Source organism: Corvus kubaryi, unplaced genomic scaffold (assembly GCF_017639235.1).
Source record: "Corvus kubaryi isolate FWS band 111438036 unplaced genomic scaffold, C.kubaryi_AGA036_p1.0 37241, whole genome shotgun sequence".
Classification (NCBI taxonomy): Eukaryota; Metazoa; Chordata; class Aves; order Passeriformes; family Corvidae; genus Corvus; species Corvus kubaryi.
Genome location: NW_024581071.1, coordinates 1,313,469 through 1,335,334, shown reverse-complemented (window position 1 = coordinate 1,335,334; position 21,866 = coordinate 1,313,469). Strand labels below are relative to the sequence as shown.

Below are 21,866 nucleotides of genomic sequence, written 5' to 3'. Positions count from 1 at the left end.
GGCGGGGGTCTATCCCCGGCCGGGAGGGGGGTCCCGGCCACCCCGGGCCGCCCGGGCACGGCGGGGGCCGCGGCTCGGGCCGGCCGGCCGGCTGGGCCGTGCGGCGCTCGGGGAGGGCTGAGCCCGCGGCCCCCTCTTTCTGCAGGGACGCTCGATCGACAGCAGCTCCCGAAGGTTTGTCCGTGTGGCAGCGGGCGCCAGCCGGGACCCCCGAGGGATCCACTGCTACCGGGGCTGCCCTCGCTGCGAGTGCCCGAGGAGAGGCCGGTTCGGGCCGGGAGGATCCCGGTGCGGTGATGGGAGCGCTGGTCTGAGCTCTGCGAGGGACCCCCGGGTGCGGAGCCGAAACCCGCATCCCCCAGCTGAGGACGAGGAGGAATAAACCAGAGGTGATCCGGTTCCGTCCCACGGGAGCGCTCCTTGGCAGGGTAATGGTTTCGTGTTCCTCTTGTTTATTCCCTTGGTGAAGCAAGTTTTGTAGGAGCAGGAAGGGAAGCGGCAGAGCTGGCTGGGATGTGGTGGGTACTTTGTGTATCCCACAAAGGCAGCACTGCTGGAAGCTCCTGGTACCAACGCCGTGGCTTTGTGCCCGAGCTGGAGCCACCCGCACCCACCATGGTCCTGCACACATCCTCTCCCCTTGTTCTGTGTCAGAGCTAGACCGGCTGCAGCCACGTTGTCCACACACATTGGAATTGTGTGTGGTTTTTGTTTGTGCCTCATGGTTCTCATTTGGAGCGCTGCGGTGGGTTTGGCCCTGTAAATGCTACACCGTGTGTGGCTGGAAGGGGCCGATTCCTGGGGTTGGAGGTAACTGCATGTGATCCAGAGAGAAATTATTAAGATTAAATTTAAAATCAGGTTCCACTGTGTCAGCTGTTTTTCCTGGGAAGGTGTTCTGGAATTGCATCTTGCTGCTGGAAAGAAAACTGTATCCTTAATTTCCAGCCTAACCATGTTAATGTTCCCCTTACCCACGTATGTCAGAACAGAGCGTCAGTGGGTTCTTTTTGCATCGCTTGCGTCATCTTCCTGAGAATTAGAAAACTAAACCAGGCTTGAAATGAAAACCAAAATGTGACTGACTGGGCCTGCACTGGGCGTTGGAGGTGTGGGTGTTCACAGGGGGCATCAGTAGTGCTGTGGGGGCTCATCTCGTACGGGTGGAGAGCAGATTGTTCGGGTCTGATGTGCTCGTCTGTCACCGGGAGTGTAGGGAGCCTCATGGTGCAGGAGGGAGAACCAGGAGCCAGTTCCTGTTGGCTTTCCTGGCTCTGGGCAACTCCTGGCCGCCGAGCTCTGGGGGTGGCTCAGGGCTCCAGGACACGGATTTTAGGAGCCCCGAGCGCTGGAGGGCCTGGGGTCGTGTTGTTGTGCATGTGCGGGAACCGGGCTCTCTTGGGATCCTTTGTGCTCCTTCCTGATCAGCTGCAGCACACAATGCCCGAGCGCTCCGGCCCTCACAGCTGTCCCGGGTTTATTTTTGCTTCCTGGTTGCAGCTCGGTGCCTCAGAGGAGCGAGGATGGCTCAGGAGACAAACCAGACGCAGGTGCCTCTGCTGTGTACCACGGGCTGCGGGTTCTATGGCAGCCCCCGCACCAACGGGATGTGCTCCGTGTGCTATAAGGAGTTCCTGCAGAGGCAGCAGAGCAGTGACCGGATAAGCCCTCCAGGTAGAGGATTTTTTTTTGGAAATCTGTCTTAAATGGGTGTCTGGATACAAACTGTGTTCAGCAACTGCGACAGAGCACGGCACTGGTACCTGGCTGCCAGCAGATTTACTCCCTCCTGGTAAAAATCATCTTTCCCTTTCCATGCATACCCAAGGTTCTAGGTCAAGGACCCACGCCTCGAGCATTTCTGTTCCCTGTCAGGTGGGGCAGTTGTTTTCTTCCCAGTCTCACCAGTTTATGAACCCAGCCAGCACCTTCCAGTAGACTGTAAAATTTCATGTGTGCTCATGGCGATCCCAGCTTTTAGCTATTTCCTGCTCCCTGAGGTAGGAGCTGACTGCTGGGAGCCATGACAAAGCCCCACAATGAACTTTTATTTGGCCTATCTGTATAATTTTCTTACCTTAACAGTGTGACATGACTTTTTTTGTTTCTTGCAGTTGGGATGGGAGCAGGGGAAGGATGCTCTCTGCAATGTGAGCAGGGATTTCTTTTGCTGGGGGTTTGTGCAGATGCCCCATGTACAGAGTGAGAAATGCCTCTGAGGGTTCTTCCACAGTTTATTCCTGAGGGTAATCATGGCTTTCCTCGAGTCACCCACACAAAATATGCTCAGGAACGTGACTTTTCTTGACAAAGAGTTTTTCTTAGGACCCCAACTTAGATCCTCAGCTGACGCAAACCCACACGTGTCTGCTGAAGCTGGTTCCTTTCAGCAGATGAGGATCTGGTTCTTAGACCTTGGAGAAGTTGCAAAGTGCTGTTGGGTTCAGGATCCAGACAGCCCTGGTCTGTTAACCCCACAGAGTCCCATGCACAAATTTGGAGGGGAGGGTGTAGGAACAGGGATATGGGAGTGATCCCAACAAGGGTGTGCTCTTCCAGCTCCAGTAGGGAACAGGAGTGTAAAACCTGCTGGAAGTGCTCATTCTGCTTTCTCCTTGGTTGTCAAGCACCTGAGGAACTTGCTGACACTTCTCAGAGACTTGACCAAGCCTGCCCTTGTGTTGTAGCACCCAGTGGTCCCAGCAGCAGCCCCATGGCTTCCGAGGCGATCGCAGGACAACGCGCGGAGGGAGACTCCACACCTGAGGATGCAAAAGCCAGGTAGGGGCAGAGTCTGGAGGGGAGGGGATCTAAACCCTGCTAAAATCCAGCTCTGGGATACAAGGGACAGGCTGTCATCCTTCATGTGGCCAGTCTGTAAACGAGCTGGGTAAGCTCTGCATTGTGACTCTGGTTTATTTGTAAGATTGAGATGTCCCTGCTGCTGTCTGATGTGTACCAGAGGGTTGGTAGTAGATTCAGTGGCATCTTGGATCTCCTGGAGCCAGTGCACCTTGTCTGTCCCTGGCTCTGTTCAGCTGTTCGACTTCTGCTCAGTCAGTCGCAAGCAGTGGGATTTTTGGGGTTTTCCTGTGCAGGGTCAAGAGTTGGACTTGAAAGGATCATGAGGATCATCAACTCAGGATATCATGTGATTCTAAGTGAAAGCACCTGCTGCTGACCCAGTCTGGAAGCTGTGACAGCAGGATTAGAGACCTTGGGTCTGTTTGATGGGAAGGAGGACAGAGCTGCCCTGAACTCTACCATCACATTACAGCCCTGACTCATAACTCTGTTTCCCTGCCCCTGGACTTGTTTGGATGGGCTTTGAGATATAATTGGGTGGAAAAGGAAACTGAGATCATCACAGATTCGTTCCATTTATGTCTATAAAGAACTTTGATCCCAGATCTTCTGGGGGATTGACCCGCTGTACTCCTGACCTACTTTTGAATATAAGGAAATAAACTTTAAGGGCTGAAGGTCTCTCCCACATAACTGTCCATCAAATGAAGATACTTGTGTTTTCTCTTTTTGTTTGTCTGCTGCACATGCTCCCAGCGCTCAGACTCCTGTGACCCATCAGATGACGGCCATGAGCATATCCAGAGAGGAAACCAGCAATGAGACAGAGGAATTCAGCAAGACAGATGAAGCCTCATCAGCTTCTTCCTCATCAGGTAGGGTGGTTGTTTTGGCCTTTTCACAGGTCTGAGTGACACCGAGCTCAGGAGTCCACTGGAGCAGCAGGGACAGCTGCTGACCCCGGGGTGTGTCCCCTCCCGTGTAAAGGCACACCTAAGAGCTGAAGAGGAAACTCTTGTTTTGGTGACAGGGAGGAGAGCAAATGCTGTGCCTGAGGGCAGGCTGATAGAGATTTCTCTGTGGGCTGAGGGCTGAGTGGCTGCCAGCCCTCGAGTGGCTGGCAGGAGGATAATCTTCCATGACGCCTCTCCCAGGGAATGGCAGCGAGCCCGGAGCGTCCCACAGCCTGACGTGGCTGCTGCTGGCGGCACTCCCCTGCCAGCTCCCGAGGGGGAGGAAGGGAGACGGATCCACCCGAGTCTTGGAGAAGGGAGACTCGTTTGTGACAGTGCCTGGGGGTAGTGGAGGCCCGTTGTTGTCACCCCGTGTGATGGGGGCACCTGTCCCTTGGGGGAGTGTTACACAGTGGGTGCCCTGACGTGATTGAGGCACACCAGAGTCGTTGCCCAGCGTGGCACATCCTCCAGCTGATGCCATAAGCCCGTGATCCTGCATGCAGACACCCTCCTTTGCTCAGCTGACAGCTTGCTTGCATTGAAAGCTAAAAAAACCCAGGAGCTGTTGGTTGCTAAAAAGCCAGGCTCTAGTCACCACACATGGCTGGGCATTTTGGGTTTGGTAATCCCTTGCCTGCAAGCCCAGGAGACAATTTACAACAGGCAGGTGAGAGACCGTAAAAAGAGGCTTGGGAGAGCCTGCCCCTTTCTTCTGCCTGTGTAGTTTTTAGGAGGCTGTTTAGGGTCAGCTCCACAAAGCTGTCTCTGTTTTGTCTCCTCAGAGCAGCCTGCACCACAGGTGCTCCAACGAGCAGTTGGAGCTACTCCCTCCTGTTGACTTCTCTAACCTGCTTAGGTGCTGGAGGAAATCCTGCTAAGCATCAGTGACCTTTAACAATCTGGCTTTGAGAGCTCAGTTTTCCCTTTGGTAGATTAGAGGCAGTGATGGATATCTGTGTAAAGCGTTCTAAGACCTACATATGGGGAACACTTACATAAGAGTCAGCAAAAATAATCAGTAGTACTTACAAGGGGTTAACTTTTTTCTTCTCCCTACGAAGATTAACTGTGGGCTCAGCTGACAGCTGTGTTGCTGTACAGCAGCTGAGCTGTAGTGACTATCCAGTGTCCAGTGGCCACTCCAGCCTTGGATTTAAGGCATTTGAAACAGAGAGAAAGCTGTGAGGTGGGGATCTCTGTGGAACAAGGCAAATCTCACAGTTGGGGGTATGTCAGCCAGGGCAGTGTGCACATGGAGAGTCATTAGAGCCTCAAGCAGCTCCTGTAATAAAATGAACGTTTGGTTTATCAAGAAGGGTAGCAAAACTCTTGCCTCTGTTTCAGGTACCCTGCTTGAGATATCCCAGAACACGGCTGAGGGCAAGACGGCTTCGGAAAAACCGAAACCGAAGAAGAATCGCTGCTTCACCTGCCGGAAGAAGATTGGGCTGACTGGTAAGTGCCTGGCTCTGGGAAAGCTTCCCTGTGCCCTAAGCAGTCCAGAGTGAGAGCCCTGTGAGCACATCTGCTAGTGCTGCGGTGCCACTGGGTTTGGGGGGTCAGAGGCTGGAGGTTGCCCCCAAATCCATCAGGAGAGGAGGGAGGGGAGCTCCAACCTGCGACAGCACTGGCTGAGGCAACAGCCTGGAGAACATCCCACTCGCTGCCAGGGTCCTGGCAGCCCTTGAAAGGAGGATTGGATGCAGCAGCACCTCTTTGTTGTCTCTGCTTCTTGGCAAAAGCTGCTGTCGAGGAAGGCAGAGCTCGCTGTGGATCGGAATCTGCTCCCGGTCAGGTCTGCGGTAAAGCTTTCATAACAGTGACATGAACTGAGTTAGACCCAAATGGAAAATCCCTCTCCAAGGCTCATCCCATTTGTTAATGCTGCCTGATTTCCACTCTTAGCTTCCTGAGAGCAGGATGGCTCTCAGCATGCAGCCTGTAAAGCCAGAGAGAAGTGCTGGGATGGTGTCAGGGCACTGCTATCAGTGGGAAAACTGCTCCTGGAAAGTGAAGCAATTCATTTGGCTGTGGTTTGTTAATAAAAACATAATTCTCCTAAATTATCTCTGGCATTTAGTGCTTCCCTGGAAAAAAGTTGACTCTGGAGCTGTGCAGGTCATGCTATTCTGGCAGAGCACTTGCTTCTGTAGCCTCCTTGGTGCATCCAGCAGCCAGGGACTGGCTGTTTGCATGGATATAAGAGGCTTTGGCAAAGTCTGGACTGGGAAGTTTTAGCCTGAGCTTGCCTGGAAATCCACAGGCACTGTCCTAGAATAGGGGTGGGTTTATAAACCTGGAACTGGGCAGGGTACTCTGTGCCCGGCCTTCAGGTTGCAGAGAGGATTGTTTTCCTGGATGAGTGTTTCCTTAAGAGCTTTAAACTATGAGAAGTTCCCTTCTTTAGGATTCAGCTTGCAGAGAACTCCTGTGAATTCAGGGCATTTAGGATAAAATGAGTTCTCTCAAAGAGGAGTAAACTGGCACCTTGGAGCAAGGTGTTTGTGGGCTTTACAGCCTGCAGTTGGAAAGATGTGAAGGGACAGAGCATGATTCCCTGGCAGCAAGATTCCCTGCTGTCCTGCAGCACATCCCCTGCTCACTCCTGCCTTGGTTTCCCAGGGTGCTGTGTTAGTGTGCACTCTGAGCATTGCCCCTGGGTGAAGTGACTACATTGGGAGTTTTGAAGCCTAAGGAGCTCAAACATGATCCTGACGTGGTGACAGTTCCCCTGCTTGCTGCTGTTCAGTCCAGGTGCTGCTGTGTGACCCTGTGGAGCTGGGCTGGCTCGGAGGGCTCAGCTCCAGCTCAGGCTGCCTGGGGAGCCTGGTCTGGATTAGAAATCTGGCACTCTGCAGTGCCTGGCATGTCCCTTGTCCCCGGGGAACATGGACAGCAGCTGCTCTGGGAGCGTTTCCCACCATGTGACAGCTGGGGCTGCCCAAAGCACGCGGAGCTGCTGAGCCAGAGGAAAGCAAAGAGCCACCCATGGCCTTCCCCAAATGAAAAGTCCCTTTGGCCTGTGGGGAACAGCAGCCCCCCCCTCCTCTGCCCCTCTCTCTGCATGGGTGGCATTTCCTGGCGTGGCAGGAAGGAGCCAGGCCCTGCTGCCTTCCTGCCCAGCTGGATGGGGCCTGATGTGGCTTTGTCCCTGCTCTTCCTCCCCTCAGGCTTCGACTGCCGCTGCGGGAACCTGTTCTGTGCCATTCACCGGTACTCTGACATGCACGCCTGCCCCTACGACTACAAGGCAGAAGCTGCCGAGAAGATCCGCAAGGAAAACCCCATCGTTATTGCCGAGAAGATCCAGAAGTTGTGAAGGGGTCTGAGCAGCTCAAACTGCAGCCAGGCGGCCTGGTGCTCCTCCCCTTCCTCCCAGCCTTCCTCCTCCTCCTCCCAGCCCCTGCAGTGGTGCGAGGGTGACTCCGGCAGCGCACACGAACCGGCACCTGGACATGGGGACTCCTTGCACCTCTAGCAGTCAGTTCGTGTTCCTCCTCTCCCTTCCTGCCTGTCCGACAGCCACAGCTCAGCTGATGTGTTCTCAACCAGCTTCCCAAAGGAAAAGGGACCGTCCTGCCCCGCTGCTCCAGCGCTAAGACCTTCAGACTTGCCTCTTGCCGGGTGGTTTGCACGGCGTGAGCGGCCGGGCTCTGCCGGGCAGCCTCTCCCTTCCCGGCGGCTCCGAGTCCTGCAGACCACCCAGGGCTTGTGGCCGCAGTCCCTGAGCAGCCGCTGGACTCTGTTCCCACTGCCTGTAAACCCGGGAGCTGGGGGATCCTGGCAGCCAGGCTGCCGTCTGCTCCCCGGGACGTGTTTGCTCTCAGATGCAGAAAAGTTGATTCCGTAGTTCCAACACCCCAGACCCCCCTCCCCACCCTCTGTGACGCTGTTGGAGAAGCACCAAGGGGGTTGAGCAGTGATGCTGGCACTGGGAAGTTATTTTGTGGCTTGAAGTGACGTGGGCAGGACCTTCCAGGAGGTTCCGCTTGCTGCCTTGTGCCTCTCTCTGCAGGGAGGGAGCCAGGGACACCCCTGCTCCAGCCTCCTGCTTCAGCACCCCTGGTTCACCCCGGCTGCTTTCCCAGCAAGGTGTGTGTCCCTCAGCACTGTGTGTGCCTGCTCTCCTCTCTCCCGTCTTTCCTCTCCCCTTTCTCCTCTCCCTTCTCTCCTCTCTCCCTGCCTTCTGCCTTACACGAGTCACTCTCATCAGGGTTGTGCACAAAAGCTCAGGTCCCCACACCTCTGCTTCTGGACCTGCCCCTGCATCCAGGTGACAGTGGGGTCCCCTTCTCCCATGTGGGCCATGGGGAGAGCTCGGGGACCCCAGCCAGCTGCCCTCTCCTGCTTCCTCCCTCCCTGTGGGCTGAGAGGCGGGGCCAGGTCCCCAGGAGATGCTCTGCAAGCCAGACAGAGGGAACTGGGGCACAGGGAAAGTCACAAGGAGGGTCCCAGGGTGCCCAGAAGTCCAGGTGGGGGCTCAGAAGCACCTGTGGAGAGCCCCAGGGAGCAGGAAGGGGTGCTTGGAGAGCTCTGGGCTCACTGAGAAACTCCTAGAATTCCCTGAGGTGCTGCAAGGCCCAGGGAGGGTTCCGGGGTGTAAGGGAAGGCAGAAGGAGAACTTTGGGGTACAGTGAACATACTCAGAGGCCTCAAGCACCCCAAAAGGCACTTGGAAGGCTCTGGGAGTGCACACACACACACACACACACACACACACGAAGGGAGGTGTAGGAAAAGGCAAATGCCATCTCAGTACCGCTCCAGAAAGAGCACCCAGAGGGCTCTGTTGGGAGGACCTGGAGCTCAGGCAGAGGCTCCTGGGGCACAGCCACAGCCTCTTCCATGCCCGGGGGATTCCTGGGAATACCAGGAGCGGGGCTGTGGCTACGGAGCTCTGGCTCTCACAAGCAGAGAAATCCGGATGCGTCCCGGGGGACAAGCAGCAGCCTCTGTCCCACTGCTGGCCATCCCACGCTTTGGAAGCATTTCCCTTGGTGTCGGAGAGCAGAGCTGCAGGCCCAGCCAGGGGAAATCTCAGCAGCTCCTTCCTTCCAAGGGCTGTTTTCCTGCCCTGCTTGTGGCAGTTCTGCCCCAGTGCTGGTGGGGGGACCCTTCCGAGTGTTTGGTTTTTCCAGTCTGCTCCAGCCAAAGCAGTGTGTGCTGTGCCAGCTGCCAGCCATCCTGTGGTGTTACCGGTAGCATCCGATCCTCCCAAACTGATGCAAACCCCCCCCCCTCCAGCACAGAGAGCACAGAGAGGAGCAAGGCTGCCTCTCGCCAACCTTTTCCTCAGGTTTTTCCTTCTGGATAACATTGACATTATGTCTGGAGCACGCAAGTGGCTGCACGTGTTACCCCTGGACACACCTGGGCCATCAGCACAGAGCTGATGCGTGGCCAGGCTGGGTTTGCCACTGAGCTTTTGGCTGAGGATGATCCCTCCCTCTCAAGGGAAGCAGGAATTGCAGCCACCAGCCCCGAGGAAGTGCAGCAGCTCCCATGGATCCGTTGGGAAAGCCCACAGCCGCCTGCTTCTCCAGCACCGCCCTTTTCCCTGTTCCTTCCTCCCTGTCCATGAGTGTAAATACAACACAGTCTAGTTTGCTTGGATGCTGTGGGTGCTCTGTTACAGGCAGGGATGTCTGTGGGGGCACCACTCAGCTCTGGGCTCTTTCAGGGGGGCTGTGGGGCTCTGTGCCTCAGTTTCCCTGTGGATCATCATTAACAGTACCTGGCACTGGCCGGGGGTCAGAGGCACCCTGGACCTGCACCCTCCGGATCTCAAATCCACCAGGGGTTGGACTGGATGATCTCCAGAGGTCACTTCAACCCTGACAATTCTCTAAGTCTGGGATTCTTCCCTTCTGGCTGAGTAGGAAGCTCCGGCTGGGGTTTGAGGGGCTCTGAGGTCCTCCCGGGTTCCTTCTTGGCTGCTGTCACCTCCCTGGGCTGCAGTGGGACCCCCGTGGGCCCCCAAAGCCTCCCCCCCCTCCCCATACCCATGTGGGGGCATTCGGGCAGTGTTTGGCACCAGGACTGACTCCAGCAAGGCTTTGGACACTGTCTCCCATGACATCTTCGTAGGTAGACTGAGGAAATGTGGGATAAATGGATTTGGGGGGAGGGCCTGGCTGAATGCAGAGCTCAGAGGGGCCTGATAAGCACAGCAGAGTCCACATGGAGACCTGTGGTCAGCCCCGTCCCCAGGGCTCTGTACTGGGTCCGGCCTCGTTGAGTTTGTTTAGAAACGACCTGCTGAAGGGATAGAAGGGATCCTGATCAGGTTTCATGATGATTCAGGCCGGGGGAGTGACTGATTCACCTGAAGGCTGTGCTGCCATTCAGAGGGACCTTGAGAGGCTGGGGGAGAGCTGGGTGGGGAGAAACCTGAGGAGGTTCAACAAGGGCGAGTGTAGGGTCCTGCACCCGGGGAGGGATAACCCCAAGTGCCAGCACAGGCTGGGGGTGACCCACTGGAGAGCAGCTCTGCAGAGAAGGACCTGGGGGTCCTGGTGGATGACGAGCTGTCCCTGAGCCAGCAGCGTGTCCTGGGGCCAGGGGGGACAATGGGACCCTGGGGGGCATCGGGCAGAGTGGCCAGCGGGGCAGGGAGCGATGCTGCCCCTCTACTCGGCCGTAGTGAGGCACATCGGGGGTGCTGTGTCCAGTTCTGGGACAAGAAGGACAAGGAGCTACTGGAGAGGGTTCAGCAGAGGCCCCAAAGATGATTTGGGGTCTGGAGCATCTCTGTGATGAGGAGAGACCGTGGGAGCTGGGCCTGGTTAGTCCAAGGAAGACTGAGAGTGTTGGATGTTTGGTTTTGAAAAACAAGACTATAAAATAGGACAGGATAAAGTCATAAAAGCTCAGAAGATACATTAGACAAGATGGAGAACAGACAGATTTACACAGCAACCTTGCTTGATACAAACAGAACACGAGTCCAGCTCCAGAGCCGTGACAAGCAGCCCGGTCATTTGGTCCAGCTGACTTTGGGAATGTCGTAATGCTCACTCAGAGTATCCAAGTGCCTGTTGAAGTCCTCCACTCGCTGCTTGTGGGTTTTCGACGCTTTCTTCAGGATCCGCTCCATTTGCTGCAGGAGACACACAAGGGCCGCTTACTGCCGGCCCTCGCAGCCCCCTCAGCGGCCACACCCGAGGGCTGGCGGGGGTTTTTAAAGCCTTACCCGCTTCTCCTGCATCTTCTCGAAGGCCACCTGCGCCGGGGTCCGCTTGTCCAGCCCGTGCTGCTTCTCCTCCTCCTGCTTCTTGCTGCTCACGATCTGAGCTTTGCCTTTCGCCTTCTTCTTCTTCTTCCTCCGCTTGCCGGCCCCCGGGGCGCCCCCGCTGCCCTTCAGCCGCAGGGGACCGCGCTCCATGAGCTCTACCAGTTTCTACTCTCTATTCTGACCCCGCTTTATGCAGTCCAAAACCCATGAAATCCATTGGTTTAACCTTCATTGGTCCCAAGCCGGACAGCTCTTAGTAGCTGGTTTCCTACTGGATACGGATTTCTTCGCCTCTGATGTTAATTAAGTCTTCACTCCTGGATTTCCTTATCAGCCTTTTCCGGACCACGTGTCTCCAACCAGGGCAGCTCTGGAGTAGATGTTCGCTGATGTTTGCTGATGGTTCGTCAATGGCCCTTGATGGCCTTTATCTCTTGTGTATCTCTTGTGCTGTTCTCAGTCCCCTGAGATGCTAAACTCATCAGGCCTCACCTGGTGGGAAAATGCTTTGGAAAGAAACTTCAGGTCCCTTCCCCCGGGGCAAAGGCGAACAAATGTGACTAAAGTTATAAAATAAGAGTTTTAAACTTGGTATATTTTCCAACAGGAGGGGATCTTGAATCGCCCCAAACCGGGCCAGGAGACACTTCAGAGACAGAGTCAGAGAAGTGGGTGTTTGCTTTATTCGGCGCCGGCTGTGTGGGGATCGCTCCTCCAAACACACACACCTGGTGCTCTCTACAACACAGTATTATGGGTTAAATTATGAATATTCATCACATTCCTTGGGACAGGTGTGGTTATACAAATTACTTCTGGAAGTCATTAATATCATTAGCATACGGGTCACGCATGCGCTGTGTGTCCTGGTGGTCGCTCCTCTTCTTCCTCGGGGGTCTCTCTGATGAAGATCAGTAGTCATCCTCACAGTGCCCTTTTCACCTTTCTCCCTGGGCATGCGTAGTCCTTTGAGGAATGATTCAGCGGTCTCTGAGATGATCCTTGTCCCCTCTATCTTGACAAGATTAGGGTGAATTCAGCTTCTTAGGTTTTGTAATTAACATCTGCTGTCTGAACTAACATTTGCTGTCTCCCAATAGTTAACTGTGCTTACATGAGTTAGCTATTGACTGCCCTTTCCTCAAGTTATAAAATAAGAATTTTAAACTTGGTATATTTTCCAACAAGAGGGGATCTCACCAATCCATATAAATATCTCCCACGTGAGTGCCAGACTCCTTCCAGTGGTGCAATGGCCATACACTAAACCACAAGAAGTCCCACCTCGAGACGAGGAAGAACTTTACACTGAGGGTGGCAGGGCACTGAACAGCTGCCCAGGGAGGCGGTGGAGTCTCCCTCTCTGGAGACATTCCAATCCCACCTGCTCCACGTGCCAAAGTCGGACTGGATGTTCTCCAGAGATCCATTCCAGCCCCATTCGGGACCCAGGGACTGAGGAAGGGCCACGCCGCGGCCCCGCCATGAGGCGCCGGGGCGGCCGCGCTGTTCCCATGGCAACGGGCGCGGGGCGATGGCGTCACTTCCGGTCGGGGCGGGGCAAGCGCCGCCCCCGCCTGGGAGGCCGCAGCGGCCGCGGGGCCTCGGGCAGCGCCGAACGGGGCCGGGGGCCCGGGGGGCCGGGAGAATGTGCAGGTACCGGGCAGGGAGGGGCACACGGGGTGGGCCTGCAGGGATCGGGGTCCCGCCGTCCAGCGGCGGCGGTGGCGGGGGGGCGGTCGGTGTGTGTTTGTGGGGGGGTCCCACAGCGCGGCCAGAGGGAGGGGGGGCCCAGGGCCGCCGGGGGAGGTCACGCTGGGCACTGTGGTGGGGACACAGTGGTCAGTGTGTGTTTGTGAGGGGCCGCGCGCGGGTCAGTGGAGGTGTGGGACCCTCCCAGTAGGCAGTGAGAGGTGAAAGGTCCACGCCGGTGAGTGGAAGGGGGGGCCGGTCAGTGTGGTCAGTGTGTGTGAGAACCACCCCCAGCAGTCGGGAGAGGCTTACAGGGTGTCCCACGGCAGGCGGTGGGGGCAGGGGGAGACCCACGCGGGTCTGTGTGTGCCCGTGGGGGCTCCTCAGTGGTCGGGAGGGGGCTCGAGGAGGTCGGGGGGCCTGTACGGGTCCGGTGGGGCTGTGGGGGACACACCCCCGTGAGCGGGGAGGGGTCCCGCTGGCCAGTGTGTGTTTGGGGAGGGTCCCCCAGCGATCAGGGAGGAGATCGAGGCCCGCAGCAGTCGCGGGGGCCCCCACGGGCCAATGTGAGTGGGGTCGGGGGGTCTCCGTGCTTGTCAGCAAAGCGAGAGGGCCACCCTGGACAGTGAGGGGGAGAAGGTCAGTGGTGGGGGAGCCACACGGGTGGGTTGGTGGGGAGGGGTCAGTGGTGGGAGGGAGGCTAAAAGCAGGCAGTGGGGGGAAGGGCCACCCCGGTCAGTGTGTGTGGGGTGGGGGTCCCATGCCTATCAGGGGAGGGGGGAGCACCCAGCAGTCAGTGGGGGGGGTCGCACAGGGGTCAGTGGCTGGGTACGGTGTGGATGCCCCCTGTGTGGCTGTGGGATGGGTGTGGGGTCAGTGGGTGTGTGGTGGGTCGGGCCCCCACAGCAGGCATGGGGAGAGGGCAGGGGCCGGGCAGGGCTGCCCACCCACGGCGGCTGGTCCCAGTGGCACATGGGGTGCCAAACCTGGGGTGCCACGTGCCAGGTGTGACACCAGCCCCGGCCCTGCTGTGGATGGTCACCAGCCCGAGGGGGTCCTGGCCTCCCCCGGGGCACGGGGCACCCTTCACTCCCAGTATTTTGCCATATTTCAGTGCCATATCTCAGCTTCAGTGCCATATCCCTCTTCCACCCCTTCCTCCCCTTTCCCAGCCCTTCGGAAGCAGATGGAGCGAATTCCTCGGGGTGTGGGCTGGTTTGACATTCCTCAGCTCAAGCCTGTGCCCAAACTTGCAGAAAATAGTTGCTTTTTTTTTCTTTCTTTCTTTCTTCTTTTTTTTTTTTTTTTTTTTTTCTTCTCCGTCTTTCTCTCCCCTTTCCCCTTTTTCCTCGGGAGCTCGGCACTCCCGCACGCTTGTGCCGGCACCTAGGTGGCCCCGGGGGAGCCGTGTCCTTTGTCCCAGCAGCCGTGTGGCTGCTGTGGGGGTGGTGTGTGTGCGATCCTGCGCTTGTCCTCGCCCCCGCCGCGGGGGCTGGCGAATGTGGCAGGAGGTTTGATTTGGGGGGGGGGGGGGGGGGGACGGCGTGGGCTCGGTGGGGCTGCGAGCTGCGGGGGTGCTCGAGGCGGGGGACACTGGGGGGAGCACGTTTGTCCCCGGCCGTGGGTCACGGAGGGGACAGAGCCCTCAGAGCCCCCGCCCTGCCCGCAGGCCCCCGCAGCCGCCGGACGGACAGATGGACACCGCAGCCCCGCCGCACGCCCCGGCCCGCGCTGCACGGCCGGCGCCAGCCGTGCCCAGGGCCAGCTGAGGACGGGGTGTCTCCGGGCCGGCGTCGTTCCCGGCCTCTGTCCGATTTGGATCCTCCCTCGCTCCGGGCGCGGCCGCCTCCCGCCTCGCCGCCGTCATGAACGGGCTGTCGATCAGCCAACTCTGCTGCCTCTTCTGCTGCCCGCCCTGCCCCAGCCGCATCGCGGCCAAGCTCGCCTTCCTGCCCCCGGAGCCCACCTACGCCGTGGTGCCCGAGCCCGAGCCCGTGGGCAGCACCGGCTCCCTGCGAGGCGCCGCGGGCCGCTGGAAGCTGCACCTGAAGGACCGGGCGGATTTCCAGTACTCCCAGCGGGAGCTGGACAACATCGAGGTGTTCGTCACCAAGAGCAGCCGGGGGAACCGCGTCGGCTGCATGTACGTCCGCTGCGTGCCCGGCGCCAGGTGAGTCACCCGTGGGTGTGCCAGCTGCCGCTCTGCTGGGCTGGACTGGGCTGGCGCCGCGCTGGGGGGCTCCTGGCCCCTCTTGTCCCTCGGCTCAGTGTCATGGGAGGAGCTGGCCCTGCCGCGGGGCTTTGGAGGCGTCCGGTGCGATGGGCGAGCTGGGCTTCCAGGACCGGTCTGGCTTGTGGCCTCACTGGGAATGGGGTTAAAGCAGGAGCAGAGGCAAAGCCAGCGGCTACAGGGATGTGGGAATTCCCCAGGCTGTCTCACAGTCCCCCAGTGTCACGGCAGTGGTGCAACGCTCCAGTTGTTTGCACAGAACTTGGTTCTCAGGGAGCACCGGGGTGGCTGCACCAGCTGCTCCTCCCTGTCCCCAGCCCTGTGGTGACCATGGGAATGGACAACTGCCTGTGCCAGCCAGGAGAGCCTGGTTTAGTCAAATTCACAGAGACATTTGATTCCTCAAGGAAAAGAGTGATGGGAGTGAAAGCCAGGAGGGGCTTGGTCACTCCCGTGGGTCTGTGAACTGGGAAGCTGGAGAGAGGCAGCCTGGAGTGTGAGATGGAGACCTCCTCCTGGTGCCAGTGGCTGGGCAGGAGGGGACTTGGCAGCTGCTCCCCAAGCAGTGGCACAGTTTGGGGGTTCAGGTGCAGAGGGAGGCCAGGTCACCCCAGCTGACCCTTTTCCCATATCCTACCAGGAGCAACAGGTCCTCAAGGACCAGCATCCCAGCTGCAGGGCTGGAGGGGAGAACCTGGGCTGGGGGGAACCAGACCTCCCAAACCCCGGGGTATCAGGTGCTGCTGGCTGTCTGACCTCCTGCAGCTCGTCCTGTCACTGACTTCCAGCTGGGGCTTTTTGGGCATCCAGGCCGGCATTGGAGGCTCAGCCTGGCCACAGACCCCTCGGACCAGCTGCAGGGGCTCAGCAGGGAGTGGGTCCTGCTCCCTCCCTCTGGCAGAAGGGAGCCAAGCTCCCATCAATCTGCTATTAGTGTTAATTTTTATGATTAACATTGTTTTCCCCCTTATGGTGGAAATTTCTTGTGCCTTGTCACTCCCACAATTCACTTCTCTCTCAGCATCTGGTGTCTTGCCAGGCTCAGGAGAGAAAAAAACCCGTTGTCAGAATTCTTACTTGAAATCCCCATTGGGCAAATGGCCCCAAATCCTGAGCTTTTTACCAAAAATAGACTCAAAAACTTGAACAGAATCATCATCCTGCCTTCAAGCTGCCTGTTCCCGCTGGGAGCGAGCCCCTGGCTCCGGCAGCAGAAGGGTCTGGGTGTCACGAGGACCTTCCTTGGTGGCCAGAGGGGTGTTGGCCCTTTATGTCCCGGGCTTTGGTTGTTGGTCTCCAAGGCAGACGTCCAGGGATATCCGTGCCTGAGCTGCGGCCCCGCGGCCCAGCCCGGGATTAACGTTCTGTCCCCGTGTCCCGGTGCCGCAGGTACACGGTGCTCTTCTCCCATGGCAACGCCGTGGACCTGGGGCAGATGAGCAGCTTCTACATCGGGCTGGGCACCCGCATCAACTGCAACATCTTCTCCTACGACTACTCGGGCTACGGCGTGAGCACGGGCAAGCCCTCGGAGCGCAACCTCTACTCCGACATCGACGCCGCGTGGCAGGCGCTGCGGACACGGTGAGCCGGGCAGGCCGGGGCAGGGAGCACGGCCCTGCTGCCCTCAGGAAAACCCTGTGCTCCAGCAGTCTGGAAAACAGGAAGTCTCCCAGAAAGGGAACCCTGGGCCACTTGCGACAGGAAGGGGTGGTTGGAAAGCTGTAGAGGGAGCAGCTGGCGAATCCAAGGGGTAGGGATGCTGCGGGGCATGACCTTGGCACAGCTGTGCTTCCTGTCTCGCTGTGCCAGGCTCAGCCCTGGTTCCCCTGCCGGGTTTGGGATGCAGCCCCATGCCAGGCTCTGCCTCCTCTTCCTCGGGCCTGGCTCGCAGTGTGACCCAGAGGTGGGGCTGCCCCACATGCCTGCAGTCCAGGGTCTGTGAATCCCCCCATAACCCTGACCTGGTGAGGGAAAGCCTTGAAAACCCCCAGAACCCACCTGGCAGCTCAGCCCTGGCTTCTCCCTGGTCCTTTGGGAGTGCGGGGAACTGCACTGGGCCCAGCCATGGGGAACTGGGGGAAGGTCAGGGGGACAGACCCCAGACCCTCCCAGGAGCCTTGTGGGTGCTGTGGCCAGAGCGGAGTGACCCCTGAGCTGTATTTCCTGGCGATGTGCCTGGCCACTGACCTGCTCTGTCCTCTGCCAGGTACGGGATCAGCCCGGAGAACATCATTTTGTATGGACAGAGCATCGGCACAGTGCCCACGGTTGACCTGGCCTCCCGCTACGAGTGCGCAGCCATCGTGCTGCACTCCCCACTCACCTCCGGCATGCGCGTCGCCTTCCCCGACACCAAGAAGACCTATTGGTTCGATGCCTTCCCCAAGTGAGTGCCCTGGGCAGAGGGAATGGGGGTTTTGGAGGGGCAGTGCCCAGACCAGCTCTGCTTACAGCCAGGGGACATGTGACACGTGGCCCCATTTTCGTCATAGGTTTAGGCATCCCCTTCGGCATCTTCTTGCCCTGTATTTGGTGCCCTCTGGGGGTCCTAGCCCTTCCTGGGGTCACTGTGCCCCTCCTGAGGCCCGTGCCATGTGTGTGCCCCAGTACCCTATGGCATCACCTCCTGGCCACCCTGTCCCAGTGCCTTTGCCTGCCAGCTTTGGGGCTGTGCCACTGGCTCCTTGTCAGGTGTCCTGGGTGTCCCTGGGACTCCTCTCTCCCCCAAGAGTAATTCCTTGGGGATTTTCCTGCTCTTCAGATGGCAGGAACAGTGCTGAGGGGACGAGCTCTTCTTTGCCTCTCCCTTGCAGCCCGGCCCGTGGGGCCCAGGGGACAGTCCCCGAGCCGGAAGCTGTGGCAGGGAGCCACCAGCCCACGCTCTGCATCCCGATGGTCTCGTGTGGCCTCTGGGACCGGGCTGGGAACAGCCGTGCTTCCCTTCCTCGGAGCCCGGCAGGGCTGATCCCGGCAGGGAAGGGCTGTCCTGGAGCAGTTCCCATCAGCCCTGCCGAGGTCCCACTGGGATGTTGTCACTGTTGTCTGCTCCTTGTCTGTCACACCGGGGCAGATCTTTCCCTTGGCAGAAACTCTGTGTCACTCCCTGTCCCTGTGCTCTGCCATGATCAAAGAGTGTTTCCTGGTCCCTCTCCCAGGGGATGTTTTGGGGGCAGGAGGAATGGGAATGTCTCGTTCCCTGTGCTTACCCCCCCTCTCTCCTCTCTTCCCCATCCACCCTCTTGGCAGCATCGAAAAGATCTCCAAAATCACCTCTCCTGTCCTCATCATCCACGGTACGGAGGACGAAGTCATCGACTTCTCCCACGGCCTGGCGCTCTTCGAGCGCTGCCCCAAGGCCGTGGAGCCGCTGTGGGTGGACGGGGCCGGGCACAATGACATTGAACTCTACAGCCAGTACCTCGAGCGCCTTCGGAAATTCATCTCCCAGGAGCTGGCCAGCCAACGCAACTAGCCAGGGGAACAGGCAGGGGGGTTCTGCTTGTTTCTCCAGTTCTCCCGGTAGCTCTCCCTAGGCCCTGCTGCTGGAGCTGTAATGAGTTTGTTCAGCCTCGGCTCCAGGCTCAGCAGAGGGCAGGAGGCCCTGGAATGGACAGTGTTTGCTCTCGGACACGAGCACAGCTCTCCTCCCTGCCGGTGCCAGCCCCGGCGCTGCTGGCACCACCGGCCCGGCTGGCCAGAGACGGCAGCTCCCTCCTTCCCCCTTCCCAGAGACATGAGCCCACCCTCCGACGGTGGATCCTTGGCTTCAGACATGTCCTCATCTCCTCTCCCGAACCGGCGAAGCCCCGAGCCCCTCCCGGCCGCTCTGCTGCTCTGACCATAGCAATAAGGCGAGTTGGAGAGGGGCTGGGGCCCGGCCCCTCCCCGGCGTCCCTGTGGGCGGGACAGAGGAGGTGGCAGTTCCCGCTCTCCACGGAGCTTTCCCGGGACCAGCGCTGGTGGTGCCCGGTGTTCACCCCGCGGCTGGGGCAGAGCCGTGTCCCCAAGGGGACTATGGGGATGCATGGAGGAGGTGCCCCCCTGCCCCACACCTCCTCCAGTCTGGCGCTGCTCAGCCTTCCCAGAGCACTCCTGGTGTTTGGGTCACCCCTGGAAAACCTCCTCCGGACCACTCGCCCGGGGAAACGGGGTGAGGGAACCAGGCAGTGAATAAAGAGCAGAGGTTTAACGTTTCACCCGTGTGTGCCCTTTCCCTGGGTACCCCTGGGGGTTCCTGCCCATGACTCAGCCCCAGGGTGTCCGGCCTTTCGACTGTTCCCCCTGTTCAGCACCTTCCCTGCCCTTGGCCAGCTCCCCAGCGCTTGTCGCCCTCCTCTGGGGACTGGGTGGCCCCAAGGAGCCAGCAGGAGGGGGGAAGATGCCCTTGGCCCCTGAGACCAGGCTGCAAAGGTCTATGTGTCCAGTGTGAACCTGGGGACAACAGGAACCCATTCCCCTGCCAGCCCCTGTCCCGTGTCATTAGGGGATCCCGTGGGATCACGGGTGCAGAGGTGGAGGATGGCCTCAGCCTTCCAGGAGTTGTGGGGGGCCGGGTGTGCCACAGGGGAAGGGGGACATCCCCATGGCCTGCTCTGTACCAGGCCAGCACAGCGAGGGACACAGGGTGGTCCTGGGGCACATGGGATGGTCCTGGGGGAGCAAACCTTATTTTTGACCTACTCTGTGCCCAGTTCTGCCCCCAGCTGTGTGGGGACCTCAGTGATTCTGGAGGTGCAGTGGCCATGGGGCAGGTGCAGGGTTGTCCCGTGGAGTCCTCCCAGGAGCACAGGGAATTTGCCCCAGAGAAAGGCAGAGGCTCAGGCTGGTGATTTTTGGGACAGCGCCTGCTCTTACAGCCCCGGGAAGGGCTGTGTGTGTGTGTTTTCCTTCCTCCGGGACATCCCTGGCCCCAACCCAAACAGCAAAACACTGCTCTGCCCCTTCCCCTTCCCTTCCCTGTCCCTGTTCTGGTGTCCCCTCCCCGACACGAGGCCCTGGGCCCCGCCAGCCTCATGTGAGGAGGGATTTAATCTCCTTAGGGGCTCAGGGGCTGGGCGGGGGGGCCTTGCTGCACCCCCACGCTCTGAGCACTCCAATGCACCCATTGTTTGGGGCTGGGAGCTGGGGTGGGCCGAGGTGGGGGGCAAGGGACCCTGTGCTCCCCACACATCCCTCACCTCCCCCAGGACCACAGCTGCCTGTTCCAGAGGAGGAGGGATGACCCTTCCTTGCTGCTGGGGCTGTGCAGGAGCTGGAAGAGGATGCGAGTGGCTCTGGGGGGAGCCTCACTGCTTTTCCTGGGGGATTTAGGGATTTAGGAGCTGGGATATCTGGCTTCTCCCTGCACATCCCCCCAGTCCTTCCTTCCCCATTCCTCTGCCAGCAGTGGCCAGGTGGTTTGGGAGCCTTGGGCTCACACGTGTGCGGGAAGCCAAAGCTGCCCAGCCCGGCTCCCTCCGGCCGCGCTGTCCCAGGGCTCCCTAATCCCGGCACAGAGACGTTCTGTGTGCACCCAGGGTATTTTTATCCTCTTACTGCTGCCTGTTTCCTGTTGAGCTGCGGATGCTTCGGGGCGGCTCTGCCTCGCTGGCGGGACGTCTCAGAGCTCGTTGGGTTTGGGGGGATGTCGGGGTGGCTTGGGATAGTATTTCCTGTGCCTCAGTTTAAAACAAAGGCAAAAGGTCAGTAAAGTTCAGCCTGGTCTCCAAAGTTTAGAGCCAGCTTGGGAATATGGGAGTCCATGGAGATCGTCATTGCTGGGTGCCACCTCCATGGTGGGGAGCCTTGACTGGGATCAGGGCTTTGGATCTGGCTCTGCCACTTCTCCTGGCCCAGGATGGAGGCTCCATCCTCACCGAGCAGCTGGAGTGAGGAGAGGAACACTCACCCCTACAAGAGCTGCAGGGACCTCAAAGGGTGTGGGCTGGGGTTCCTGGGACTGAACTGGGCCAAGAGCCACTGGGACAGCACTTCTGTCCCTTCTGGGATGACACTTCTGTCCCCTCCGCTGGTGCTGTGGTTTGGGGCGAAGGAAGGGCACTGGGTGGGGGACAGGGCTGGACGGGTTTGGTGCCTGGAGGGGGACTCTGCAGTGTCCTTTCCCTGGAGGGGAAAGGCAGAGCCAGGCCTTGAGTGTCCCTGAAGTCCCTCCTGCAGCTGCAGCAGAGCTGGGTCAGGGCAGGTGTCCCCCTGACCGGTTTGAAGCCCTCAGCCAGGGGGGCACAGGAGCCCAGGCCAGGCATGGGGGATGTTGGGTGACCGGCCAAGAGGGGTTTAAGCCTCTTTTGGGGCATAAATGAGGCTTTTGATGGCCGGGGCCTGCGTGCCACAGTCATGAGACCTCGTTCAGAGGCTGAGCTCAGTCATGGGATCCAGGAAACTGAATTAAAGCATCTTAAGGAGCTTTTTTCCGAGCTCTGCTCTGGTTTTCCACGTGCTTGTCATATGAACAAAGATGGTATAAAAGGGCAGAGGGGAAGGATCCCGTTGGTGGTCGGGCTGGGAGAGGGGACGGTGTCAGAAAAGGGATGCCAGGGTGAGGGGCACAGCACGGTGCTGGCTGAGGTGGCGGGAAGGAGACAGGAAAGGACAAGGAGAGTGGAGAATTCGTTGGCTCTGCCCTGCCCGACGAGTGAGGCGGAGGCCTTGGAGACAGCAGGGACAGCAGGGACAGGGATGGGGGCAGATGTGGGGGAGCAGAGCCCGTGTCCCCACTCCCCGAGCAGCGCAGAGCCGTGAGAGCCCGACGCGCCCGCAGCTGCACCGCGACACCGGCGGCACCTCCCTGGCGAGACACGGTGAGGGGGCAGGGGCACGGGAGGCAGGGGCACCCACCACCCTGGGGACACCCACCACCCTGGGGGTACCCACAACCCTGAGGGGACACCCATAACTTTGGGGGGCACCCACACGTCATGAGCGGCACCCAGAACCAGGGGGGCACCTG

The 21,866-nt window shown here is 59.1% G+C and overlaps 3 protein-coding genes across 3 annotated transcripts; 2 read left to right on the top strand and 1 right to left on the bottom strand.

Annotated features, from left to right (window-relative positions):
- The first annotated feature begins 111 nt into the window (after positions 1 to 111).
- Positions 112 to 9,374, top strand: LOC121662320 (AN1-type zinc finger protein 5-like). The gene is made up of 6 exons (XM_042023368.1): positions 112 to 428; positions 1,501 to 1,674; positions 2,688 to 2,781; positions 3,562 to 3,680; positions 5,106 to 5,216; positions 6,932 to 9,374. Exons 2-6 carry the CDS (start codon positions 1,524 to 1,526, stop codon positions 7,078 to 7,080), a joined length of 624 nt encoding a protein of 207 aa, XP_041879302.1. The 5' UTR covers positions 112 to 428; positions 1,501 to 1,523; the 3' UTR covers positions 7,081 to 9,374.
- A 1,203-nt stretch (positions 9,375 to 10,577) lies between these two features.
- LOC121662323 (protein FAM32A-like) lies at positions 10,578 to 12,461 on the bottom strand. The gene is made up of 2 exons (XM_042023370.1): positions 10,954 to 12,461; positions 10,578 to 10,860 (listed from the first exon to the last, which is right to left on the bottom strand). The coding sequence occupies exons 1-2, from the start codon at positions 11,143 to 11,145 to the stop codon at positions 10,738 to 10,740; spliced, it is 315 nt and encodes a 104-aa protein (XP_041879304.1). The 5' UTR covers positions 11,146 to 12,461; the 3' UTR covers positions 10,578 to 10,737.
- An 83-nt stretch (positions 12,462 to 12,544) lies between these two features.
- On the top strand, positions 12,545 to 19,116 carry ABHD17A (abhydrolase domain containing 17A, depalmitoylase). The gene is made up of 5 exons (XM_042023363.1): positions 12,545 to 12,651; positions 14,357 to 14,857; positions 16,307 to 16,501; positions 17,127 to 17,306; positions 18,167 to 19,116. Exons 2-5 carry the CDS (start codon positions 14,553 to 14,555, stop codon positions 18,390 to 18,392), a joined length of 906 nt encoding a protein of 301 aa, XP_041879297.1. The 5' UTR covers positions 12,545 to 12,651; positions 14,357 to 14,552; the 3' UTR covers positions 18,393 to 19,116.
- The last annotated feature ends 2,750 nt before the right edge of the window (positions 19,117 to 21,866 follow it).

What these genes read in the sequence shown, in the direction of transcription:
- LOC121662320 (XM_042023368.1), top strand. Translation starts at nt 1,524, where the DNA reads ATGGCTCAGGAGACAAACCAGACGCAGGTGCCTCTGCTGTGTACCACG. An exon ending in CCTGAGGATGCAAAAGCCAG is followed by an intron (nt 2,782 to 3,561) that starts GTAGGGGCAGAG and finishes ACATGCTCCCAG; the next exon opens with CGCTCAGACTCCTGTGACCC. An exon ending in ATCAGCTTCTTCCTCATCAG is followed by an intron (nt 3,681 to 5,105) that starts GTAGGGTGGTTG and finishes CCTCTGTTTCAG; the next exon opens with GTACCCTGCTTGAGATATCC.
- LOC121662323 (XM_042023370.1), bottom strand. Translation starts at nt 11,145, where the DNA reads ATGGAGCGCGGTCCCCTGCGGCTGAAGGGCAGCGGGGGCGCCCCGGGG. An exon ending in AGAAGATGCAGGAGAAGCGG is followed by an intron (nt 10,861 to 10,953) that starts GTAAGGCTTTAA and finishes TGTCTCCTGCAG; the next exon opens with CAAATGGAGCGGATCCTGAA.
- ABHD17A (XM_042023363.1), top strand. Translation starts at nt 14,553, where the DNA reads ATGAACGGGCTGTCGATCAGCCAACTCTGCTGCCTCTTCTGCTGCCCG. An exon ending in TGGCAGGCGCTGCGGACACG is followed by an intron (nt 16,502 to 17,126) that starts GTGAGCCGGGCA and finishes GTCCTCTGCCAG; the next exon opens with GTACGGGATCAGCCCGGAGA. An exon ending in TGGTTCGATGCCTTCCCCAA is followed by an intron (nt 17,307 to 18,166) that starts GTGAGTGCCCTG and finishes CCCTCTTGGCAG; the next exon opens with CATCGAAAAGATCTCCAAAA.